General features: G+C 38.8%; 1 protein-coding gene across 1 annotated transcript in view; it reads left to right on the plus strand.

Annotated features, from left to right (window-relative positions):
• Positions 1-1990: 1990 nt before the first annotated feature.
• The window catches only part of LOC124141086, a 34940-nt gene continuing 24690 nt past the window's right edge, over positions 1991-12240 (plus strand). Inside the window, exons 1-2 of the mRNA XM_046508983.2 lie at positions 1991-2060; positions 5687-6044. Of these exons, the coding sequence (XP_046364939.1) occupies positions 5904-6044 (141 nt within the window). The 5' untranslated portion in view covers positions 1991-2060; positions 5687-5903. The remainder of the gene's footprint in view (positions 2061-5686; positions 6045-12240) is intronic.

Below are 12240 nucleotides of genomic sequence, written 5' to 3' on the forward strand. Positions count from 1 at the left end.
ACATAACTGCATTGCAAGAAATATCCGACTGCCCGCACACAAGCTATAGATATCGTAAGGGTTAATATTAATAAATCATTTCGGTTTGATTTCTTTTTATCTATGTATTTGTATGCTTGTGTTTGTTGCAGTTGCAATTATATACCACTCACAAAAAGTTAAGGACCACCCGATTCATTGATTTTACTTTTGTTAATCTGCCTTGATATGAAAGAATCCATGGTCCCTTGCCTCTTTTGTGGGGACTGGTCAATTGCATGTATCAGATTTTCGTGGTCAGTATATAAGCAAAGGAGTTTAAAAATATATTTGTATGATTAATGCTTTTTCGCAAGTAGATGCTCTTTGAAGCGATATCAACATACAAGAACATGAAACAAATAATGTTGATGTTGATCATAGGCGGATCCCCATGGGGAGGGGCTGGTAAAAAATCCACCTCCCCCCACCCCCACCCTGAAAACCAAATGTAGTATGTTGTGGGCAGTACAATTATCTGAGAGAGGATTTTTCATATTTTGGACCCCTCCCTTTTGAAAATGATGGATCCGCCCTCAGTAACCCCCTGCATTGTGAAGGCGATTGCTTGTCACGCAGAGGGACAGTTAGGACAGGAAACCAACAAGAAATGGTTACTCGATAGTGTTTTTTGCTTTTTATACGGGTATCAAAGCTATATTTTGGACCTTAAAGTTTGCAGTGTTTCGGTGACACAATACCAAGTAACCTTTTTGAAAACGTTTGTAATTTTTGAAGTCAAATCCAATTTAAACATTGCAAATGTTTTGTCCCAGTAACATTTTGATAACGTTTAACTTTTGTTGTTGTCAAATCCAGTTTTTAAGTGTATACTTCCTTTGCGTGACAGTTTATACTGATGGATATGAACTAAAAACATGTTTCAAAGTCTGTACTGCTTCATGTCCACAACATGAGTCACTTCTTGTGTATTCACTACATTATCTTCAAGGTATTTGTGGGGCGGTCGGGTAGCCTAGTGGTTAAAGCGTTCGCTCGTCACGCCGAAGACCCGGGTTCGAATCCCGACATGGGTACAATGTGTGAAGCCCATTTCTGGTGTCCCCCGCCGTGATATTGCTGGAATATTGCTAAAAGCGGCGTAAAACCATACTCACTCACTCACTCAAGGTATTTGCGGAATGCAGGCTGCAGCTTCAAACAGAAACTGACCTATCTCCATATCTGTTACCATTTCAGACTAATGGGGATGGACGGGTAGACAGTTCCACGGTGACACAACACGCACGTGTACATGTTCCCGTGTGTTCCTGGTTCTGTTCTGGAAATTGAATGTACTTCGGCGGGCGGTGGGGTTGCCGAGTGGTTAAAGCGTTCGCTCGTCGCTCGGGGTCGTTCCCCACAAGGAGACGATGTGTGAAGACGATTTCTGGTGTCCCCTGTTAGAGACAGACAGACAGACAGATCACCACCCGATTAATTTAGTCGTCTTGTACGACAAGCATAGGTTGCTTAGGTCCTTGAAAGGAGTCCTGTTAAAAGCGGCGTTAAACCCAACTCACTCACTCACTTGAACGGAGTCATATGATGGAAAATTATGAATGTTATTAATTGCAACAGTTGTAAACAATCCTTGTCTCAGTTTATGAGTTTGGTTTTACGCCAATCTTTGCAATATTCCAGCTTGGGTCTATATCTGGATTTAAGCTGCCTATGTTACTCCACGTCTGTGCCAAGTCGCACGTTGGTATAATTTGTTTGTTCAGAACCCTCGCGCGAATGTTCTTTGTGAGTTATTCATATTATAAGGACATTATTTCACACACGAAAATGTATATACTTTTAATTCCTCGTTGCTCATATTGTTCTATAAAAATCGCGATTTCTTTTAAAAAATTGCAAACAGAGCTTATACTTCTTTTTTTAAATAAAGAATGGTTTTGTTCCGTTAACAGAAGTTCCCTCAGCCATCATGACGTGCCTAATGTTCTCGCCTCTTTCTGAAATCGACACGCTAGTTGCTCGCTCAAACGCAACCAAAATGGCGTCCACCAACAACTTCCTTGTTGGAACTGGGTGAGGTAAGCATTCATTGTAAACAACATGCTTTTATCTAAATGTCACGTATTAATTATGCCTCTATCAATGCTGGTCATTGGTGTATAAACAGCATGTTATGTTAATGAACATGAGTTTATTTTCAGGAAAGACATTCGCGCAAAGAAAAAGCAGATGGTTCATATTCATAAGCAGCTGATAACTATTGATCGCGGTTGTTGGTGTCCTAAAGCCAGTCAAACAAGTGATCAGATAAGGCATATGTGCACATTAGTTATAATGTCTTCTTTCTGTTCAAACAAATTTTGAACAAATGGCCAATGTCGTTTTTGATCATAAACAGCTTCTACATATCACCTCGCCATGCTCACTGTTCTCAGGTCAACAGGTGTTTTATTGATGAAGTGTTGATCAGAGCTCCAGATAAGCTTTTGGTGTTGTGGGTATTTTACCCATGCATTTTAAAATCATTGGGTATCAGTAATTCTACCTGAGTATTCAAATTTCTGTTACCCACTAGTTTTTACACATGTGGGTATTTAAGTTAAATATTTAAAAACACAACTCATCTAGTCCCTGCAAACTGGTGTCATGTGGGTTCGAGAACTTAATAGGACTCAAAAATACCACGATACTTCCATAAGAAAGTGTGATGGCAAATGATCATGATGTAACTGTCATCGTGGAGTTTGGCAAGGTTGACGGAATGCCCCTTTATAATTTCAAAATAAGTTGCTGATTTGCTAATCGAATATGCAGGGTTACTTCACAATATTTTGATGATACGCACAAGTTTTATTTTTGTAGCGTATCTGTAATGTTTGTTGCATATTTTGCTTGGATTATATTTTACTGTGTATTTCTGCATTTCTGATGCGTATTTCACGCAGATACGCAGCTTATCTGGAGTTCTGGTTGATATAAGAAAACTCCGTAGAAATGGTGAATATGTATTTGCAGTTCCACTAATCCACCAATTCCCACGTTTCTGGTTATTCTAAAGACTGGTGCCTGAATTGCCTGGTGCCAAACCAATGACGTACGTGTTAGCCCATTGTACCCACCAAATCAGTCTCATTTAAATCAGACTTCGGTGCTGGCGACCCTATCTGATGACATCCCATCACAGGTTACGCCAGAAAGACTTTCCATCCGACCAATTAGGGGTTATGAGATTGCCGCTAAAGTGAAAGCCTGAATGTGTTTTCTAATGATGTTGTACATGACTGATTCCATCAAAATCTCTCCCTTCAATGGGATATAAACATTTGAAACATACGAAACATATATAGCTTGTGGGAAGTAATGCCATAAATTCTTGGCCATATGTTAGACATTTCAGAATTTTTTTGTTTCAGTTTTTAATTTTTAAACTGAAAATATTTTATGCAAAATATTTTTCAAAGCATCATCTGGAATGGAAGTCTCCAGGTTGAAACTAGTGCCTAAAGCTCAAGAAGACCCTTTCTGATTGGCTAATGAAGACTTCTTGTCAGTCATTTCATTGGTCAGTCAGAGTTCGCAAAAGGCATTCTGACGTGACCTTAGTGGCATGTCCTCAGATCGGTAGCAAGCACTAAGACCTGAATAGAAGGAGATTGGACCCAAATTAACCCCCCAAATTCCTTGAGCCAAAACAAATATAACAATTAGGGAGTACTGCACTTTATTGGGCACACTTTTTCGGATTTTGATTAGTGCTGTGTAGAGAATCGAACACATGTTAACAGCTTAAGCTAAATTATGCTGCTAATGAGTTAATCTCTGGACAAATAATTAGTGCTCATTTCTCATGTGAACAGCACCCAGTTGTTTACCTTGATGCTCGTTTTCTCTGCGAAACCCGTAACTTGATAACAATTGTACAGATATCCTCATTGGAACATTTCGTTGAAAGAAACAGCCAACTCATACCTGAACTCAGAACCAGGCCTGAGAACCGTAAAGGGGTGCTTAGCCTATGTTCACCATGACTGATTCTTGATTTATCATCACCAAACTCGTTCTTGTGGGGGTTTCTCTGAAGGTCAAGGTCTGCAAGGTCCCCACCCCACCCTTAGAAACCAACTGTTGTATGTTGTTGGCTGTAAAATTAGTTTTTTAGGGCATCGGTTGTGAAAATGAAAATCACGGGTGAGCCATGAGAAGGAATACAGGTCTTAGTGTAGGTTTTCCTGAATGTGAGTAATAGAGGATGTGTGTTGTTTTGATCAAGGAAATACAATAAAAGCCTGTTTACACTAATTACTTCGATCTTGATCATTTAATACCTATCAAAAGAACTTTATCTATTACCGGGTAACACTGATCAGTGTATTTTCTGGGGCTTAAGCTTCAATTCCTTTCTAGTGAAGACTGAGCATACAATTTCAGAAATATATCCCCCAAAATATTTATGATCCCTAACTTATTTTGGTCTGTATGTTAGCTCCCCTGACAAGATGTGAAGTGAGTTGATGTCATGCTGCGATGTACATCATCAGTCTCTCATTAACGTGATACTATAAGGGTAACACTATTTTTCAGGGCATTATCATTTGCAGAAGCCCAAGGTCTTCCATTAACTGCCAGACGAAGGAGGGCAGTTGAAAAGACCGAGGGTTTCTGCAAATGATAATGCCCTGAAAGATAGCGTTACCTTTATTATAGCTAAAATGGAATTTTATCAAATAAAAAGAAACAATATCGGTTTTGAAACATTTACTGCAATCAACACAATGTCACTGACCCACTTTTACAAATATGGAAACATCATGGAACAAACCAGATGACGTCACTATTGAACGTGACGTCACCTATCCCTATCCTATGACGTCACACAACAACGGGCGTGATAATGGCCCGTCGTCAAGCAATATGAGGGCATTATCAAGTTACAGTGGCCCGCTCATTTCTGATAACATGCGGGCGGTTTAATGATAATTCTATCCATTTTAGCTATAAGTATTTGATAATAGACATGCACATTTAAACTTTTCACAAATTAAGTAAGCAAGTCAGAGCTTTTCAGAGTCAAAGACAATGTAATGCTTAATTAGGGCCGTTACGATTCACTCGCGTATTCGTAATCGAACCATATCCATTCATGAAATGAATTCGTTATTCGTGGCCTCTAGAATCGAATATTTATTAATATGCAATCATCTGCATTTACATACCCTGTACCTAAAACATCCACAAGAACATATGATATGCATAGATTTCTTTGAAGACAACACTCTTATAATATTTAAATTGACAGGAATTTGGTCACTGGTCATTGTAGCATTTGAGCAGATACCAAGACTAGGTACCTGGACAAGTGGAGTTTATATATAGCACGTCGCTATATAAGTGCAATCATCTTGTACGTGACGTTAAACGCCATTTCACCTCACCTCACCTCACCTTCTAGGTAGCCACCACACATTAGCCTGTTTCCAGTCTTACAGGTTTTTTGGTTAGACTAACACTTTTGTCTCGGAAAATATATGATTTGATAGACACATGCAGCTACATTTAAATTGAAAAGGAGCTTCTGAGAACATGTGAAAAATCTTGAATTGCTTCATTTAGGGCTATGGCATTACAGTAAAGGCTGGTTGGAAGGGAAAATAATATGGTTCAGTGACTGTGCTTTTTCTTAGGTTTACAGTTGCGTTGTCCACAGATTTCAGGTTCATCCAAGATGGTGAGAGGAGTAGCTGCTCAGTCTGCCATTGTCTGGTGATCAGGGGAAGGTGACAGGTTGTCTTCGATTTCACCACTGACCTAGAAGGTTTAAAGGTCACAAAGCTCGTCAAAGGTCAAGGACCTTATTGAAAAATCAAGGTCACACTGAATGGTCAGCCTTGAACTTTGTCTGCTGTGTGTAGGTGAAGGCCGCAATGATGGAGGAAATACCTTTCCGATGTTTGCCATACACAGCTTGGCAGGAGCTGACTGTGAAATTAGAGCCAAACCTATTGCTTGGCTCGGACTGGCGACATTTAGCAGAGAAACTAGGGTACGACTCAGAAGATGTTGCGGTAAGTTGCTACACACTTTGTATGAAATGTTTTCCATTGCTGTCATACATTGCCATGGTGATTGAACATGAATTTTTGATGACAGGGATTTATCCTTGATTCTAAACTGACAGGGAAATTGGGAAAAATTGCTCTTTTGTTCAAAATTGGGATTTTTTAAAGTTCTTTCCTTTCATAAATTCCGGCCTATTTTAACATTATATTTTGAGATTTAATTCTATGCGATAATAGGTCGTTCTGACGTGACCGGTAATGAATAACGGCCTCTGAGTTGGTCTCGATAAATACCTCATGGAAATCTTGTGTGAAGGTATGTGAAAGTCATGTACCTGTAATACAATCCTTCACTTAAACTCTTCTACCTCACATCCTGTATACATTGGATGCCTGATACAGTCCATTAGGCGGCAGGTCAATTTTGATAAGATTGCAGACTTTTTAAAGGAATGCTGTAATAAATATATGTTTGTGATACAAACTTCCTCTTATCATGCTTATTCTGTCAAGGCACCAAATTAGTTTTATAAAAATGTCCAGCTTGACAATACATGCAAAGGGCTGACCTTCTGACTGTTGTATTACAAAACAAGATCCTTTCAGACAAGGTGATTTTCTGCACATTGCACTGTGGTATATTTACCCTCATGGATACATTCCCTACAGGCATAGAACACTTGACACCAGCACACAGTGCAGCAGTAATCAGGTAATCGGTCTGTTGATGTTATCTTGCCTGGTCAAATTGCATCCAGTTGCCATGGTTACTGTAAATTCTTATTTACTTAAACTTCATCATGTTCAGCTGCTCATATATCCTCTGGGACAATGTTACTTCAGGGTCCTGACATAACTTTCTTTATTTAACAATAACATTATGGCACCCATTTGAAATGTTTAGTTATTGCAATTTGTTATTGCATTTGTATACTCGGACCCCGTGGTACCGAGGCATTCATGATTTCGCGGCATTTGTGATTTCCCGTATGCTAATCAGCAACCAGGAAGTCTTCGCTTCGTAAACAATTGCAATTGCTGCAGAATGTTCTGTCTACTGGTAAGTAAGCATTTATACTTAGTTCTAGCATGTTTTTAATATTGCCTTATCCCCCATCTATCAATGGACTACGATATAAAACGCTTTTTCTCAAGTGAACTTTCTCGGTCAACCTGAACTAGGTCATCTGCATATTCAATGTTGACAAATAAGGTAGCGGGAGCGACGAATTATTTTCATCCTTTTTTAATAAAAATCTTACAATATTTTTACTCAAATTTGTCGTTGTTGTTTGTTTTTTATTACTTTTTTGGGGGGAGGGGGGGTAAAATGGTAAAAATGCATTTAATACCTATTCATTATTGCACAGACTATATTCTACTTACCGGTACCTTTTCTCTTTTCAGGATAGCAAGACTGTTAAAGTAAGGAGGCAACTATCTTTTCAGCAGCCTAAGACAGTTAAAGTTAGGTGCCAGTATGATGCTGCCAATTTGCAGCAAGCATTTGATGCCACTTGCGATGGAATGTCAGTTTATCGCTCATCTTGTTTGTATATAGTTCTGTAGTCAACTCTTCAGGACAGAACAAGGGCTTATGTTCCTGTTGATGCCAAGCCCGGGGGAGAGATGCTTTTGTCTGACAAAGAGGAGCAGCAGTTACTCATGCACATTAAGTACATGTCCAGCATAGGATACGGCCATACAAAGATCAATGTTCAATACCTGGCAGCCGATTTTGCAGTGACATGTAGCAGTAAAACTAAGAGTGATAGACCTCTTAGTGACAACTGGTCTTATGGGATCCTAAAGTGATGGCCTGGGGTTAAACTTGCCAAACCCCAGAAGCTATCCATGCTGAGAGCACAATATGCCTCCCGTGAAGCACTGCGTTCCTACTTTAAGGACCTGGCCACTATTTTGACATTCAATGAATTGCGAGAGAATCCCGAAAGGATCTACAACGTGGATGAGACTGGGATCAGTACTGAGCATGCCCCTCCTACGATCGTCTGTGAGTCCTCGTACCAACCACAAGCAGTAACATTGTCAAGATCTTCCACAGTTTTGTTTTTTTAAAATATTTTTTTATTGAGTTAGATCTTCCACAGTTACCATCAGCGGTGGTGGTAATGCCATTGGTAACCACATTCCTCCTTACTTTGTCTTTTCCCTGGAATGATCACTTCTTGGATGGAGCGCCACCAGGAACAAACTTTATTAAGTTGAATATTTGAATAATGTAATACACATAACTTTCATATGAATAAACAATGGGATTAAATAGACCTTTCAAATAGTATATGGCCATATATAATAAAATGTTCTTGAAAAATTGAGTAATTTTCTTTTGTTACTCCAGGATATTTTTTTTCATACCTACCTAATTTTTTAGGACAAAATTCAAGTGAAAAAAGTGTGTGTTTTTTAAAAAATTGGCCTGCCCCACTTTTGAAATGAGTTTGAAATCCATAAACAGAGAAATAAAAAAGTGTCACCTCACACTGTGTTGGTACTCAACCCCATGGGGATTCCTTGACCCTGTAAATAATCCAGTCTGGACCAGACCAACCAGTGATCATGCCATCAAGCTATAATGACACGGAATCAACCAAACCACCTAGTCTTGGCCACCCAAAACCAACAGTAAGGCAATATGATTATTATTAGGGATATTTATTTGGAGTGAAACTGAGCTCACAATGTCATAAAACTTATCCCCAAAGAGATTCATGATCCCTAACTTGTTTTGTTTAGTATATATTCATGATATACACATTATATACACATGGCATATTCATCACATGCTATGTGAATGCTATATGAATGATATTAATGATGTATACATGATATATATACAATAACATAGGTTGGTCAGAAATGATATTTCAGTTGAACATACTTGTGCAATGAACAGTGAACCTCTACAGACGGAGCAAGGCTGTATTATATCCTGTTTTGAAGGTTTAAATAGAATCCCACTGTCATGCCCTGGGTGTGACTGGCTGGTTCCTGACCTGGGCATGCCTTGCCAGGTAGTACATGTAGTCCAAGCTGTAGTTCTCTGGACTAGTATATCCTGTTGAGGAGGCACAATCTGCTGCACAATCTGGACCTGTATCGAGTCTAGGTCAAGACTTTCTGTTAAATGTCATGTGTGTTGAAACAGAATATTTCTGTGTGAATAGTGTCTGAAATACTGCCTGCTGGTGGCTGGTAACTTTTCTGTTGGGCTGCATGACTTTTCCTCTGCCTGGCCAACTGTCGTGCAGATAATTTAAGGACTACTTCTGTTTTCAGTTTTATCATACCTCCTCGTAGATTTGAAACTGATTGATTTACAATATTATCCCCCGCCCCAACGAAGTTGGCGTGCGTGCGTGCGTGTGCGTGCGTGTGCGTGCGTTCTTACAAAACTTTGCATGTTTACCAGACACATACTGAACTGGTGCCTTTTGCTATTTAGGAGTTTTATATTTTTATTTTTTACGTTTCCATTGCAACAAGTTGGACTTGGGTTCTATAAGGGTGCTGTTCGTTTCCGGAGCGTAACTCGAAAACCGTTAAATAATTTATTACAAAACTTTGCATGTTTACTAGGCACATACTGAACTGGTGTCATTTGCTATTTAGGAATTTTATAAATTTTTATTTTTTACGTTTCCATTGCAACAAGTTGGTCTTAGATTCTATAGGGTAGAGTTTGTTTCCGGAGCATAACTCAAAACCCATTCAATACTTTCCAGCAATATACTGTGCATGTTTACCAGACACATACTGGACTGGTGCCTCTTGCTATTTAGGAATTTTAGAAATTTTTATTTTTCACGTTTCCATGGCAATAAGTTGGACTTAGGTTCTACAGGGGTGGTGTTCGTTTCCAGAGTGTAACTCAAAAACCGTAAAATACATTCTTACAAAACTTTGCATGTCTACCAGGCACATACTGAACTGGTGCCTTTTGATATATAGCACTTTTAGAAATTTTTATTGTTTATGTTTCCATGACAACAAGTTGGATTTAAGTTTTAATATAGGATTGGTTTACTAGTATAACAAATAAATTGTTAAATATTTCCTACCAAACATTGCATGTCTATATATATAGCGCATACTGAACTAGTGTCATTTGATATTAAGGAGTTTTAGAAATGTTTATTTTAGAATTTCCATTGCAGCAATTTTGACATGGGCTAAGAGAAATGTTGGGTCAGTTACCTGGTTTGCGACCATAACGTGTTAAAATGGGCGGGGGATATAGATGACTTCGTCGACTATATGCTTGTTTCAATTGAATCATGATGCGATTTGTCCCTTATTTCTTGTGATTATTAAATATTTATTATAGATATAGAAACAGGCTCCGTCCGTCACGTTTCCGGAGCATAACTCAGAACGCGTTCGATATATTTTCATGAAACTTTGCAGGTCTGTCAAGTACATGCTGAACTGGTGCCTTTTGCTATTAAGAATTTTTTGAAATTTTTATTTTTTACGTTTCCATAGCAACAAGATGGACTTAGGTTCTGTCAATTATTTCAAACACTGTTAGCTGTTACCAGGGATGGAAATCAACCCCTGAATGTCTTCTAGTCCAAACAGTGATAATATAACACATGGAAATACCCCCCACTCCAATGTTTTGATTTTCTATTGGCCCTTAGGATAGTAATGACTGGTATTGGCCTGACTTTTGTTTTGCAATTTATTGTAATAATGAGTTATGTTTTGCGATACATACCACAATATGTTGCATGTATTCTTTCATCAGTAATTTGTTTTCAATCTAAATAGAAATAATTTTTGACATCATAGTTGTATATACAGGAAGCTGATCATGAATAGTTTCACTTTTTCAATCCCAGGAATCAGGTTTTTTTTTCTGAATTTCATAATTTCAGTTTTGACTTGTCACTTATGTAACAAGATGGAAATTGCATGATTTTGAAAGACGCAACACTGATATTTCCAAATGTAATGTGATACATATTCATTAGTATTTCAAATCGTGGTATACCGTTAATACTGCTCATCTCTACTGCTTAAACTGGCGGATCCAAAGGAGTGCACAGGTGCAAAGAAAACTTTGCTGTTAACTGCCCCTTGGGCCAGTTCATGACAAGGATATTACATGCATCTCCCATTTTCAAATCCTGCATCCAGTTTTTTGTGTACATCATAAATTGAGAAACAAAAATAGCTGTGTTTAAATGACTTGTAAGTGTGAGAGCTTCTTGATACGTGCTCTTTGTGGTTTGACGGTTCGAATGGATGAATGTTAAGCATGCTTCAAAAGTGAGGTGTGGAAGCAAAGGGGAAATTGTTGATTCAAATTTGGGAATTGTAACAGACATTTGCTGCAGACTTGGGCCGAATATCGGCCTCTGAGTAGGTCCAGATGTATCCCTGACCATGCATCTCGAGGCTCATGGTAGACTAATGCTACTTAGTCTCTGAAAATATGTAATGTCGAGACAAACCAGCAACTGCATTTAAATTGCAAAGGAACCCCAGTGTGATAGGAAATTCGGGGGGAAATCTTGACTTGCTACATTTAGGGATAGCATTACAGCAAAGGCTTGGTGGAAGGGAAAATAATATGGTTTAGGGACTGTGAGACAGACTAACGCTCATGAATATGCTCCCTTTACTGGCATAGAACAGCAACACTTGACACCAGCATGCCTATGCTGTTATCATGTAATCTCTTTCATTGGCTATGACACATAACCGTGATGAATGAGCACGAATTTGTGATGACAGATCCATGCTGTCCCTGTAAGGGCTGCACTCTGTCCATTTTTGAACATGTTGAAGATTACTACATGTATCACATATCCTAAAGAAAGGCATCTTTCCAAGTCAGACAAGCTAATTCCTCAGTTCCTGTGAAGAATCTAGGTTAGAATTGGTTTTTGGCAACCCATGCTGATCATAAGAGGTGACGAACAGGATCGGGTGGTCAGGCTTGCTGACTTGGTTGATGCATGCCATCCCAACTACATAGATCCATGCTCATGCAGTCAATCACTGGAGTGTTTTCAGACGGCTGTCATACAGCTGGAATATTGCTGAGTGTGGCATTAAAAAACAAAACAAAATTAGACATCACTGAATATGATGGACTGTGGTCTGGGTGTTCGCTGTTTAGTGAGGAAAACTAAACCGAATAAATAAAAGATGGATTTAGGAACTATGTGAA

This window comes from Haliotis rufescens, unplaced genomic scaffold, assembly GCF_023055435.1.
Source record: "Haliotis rufescens isolate VD_foot unplaced genomic scaffold, xgHalRufe1.0.p SCAF_6, whole genome shotgun sequence".
NCBI classification, from domain to species: domain Eukaryota; kingdom Metazoa; phylum Mollusca; class Gastropoda; order Lepetellida; family Haliotidae; genus Haliotis; species Haliotis rufescens.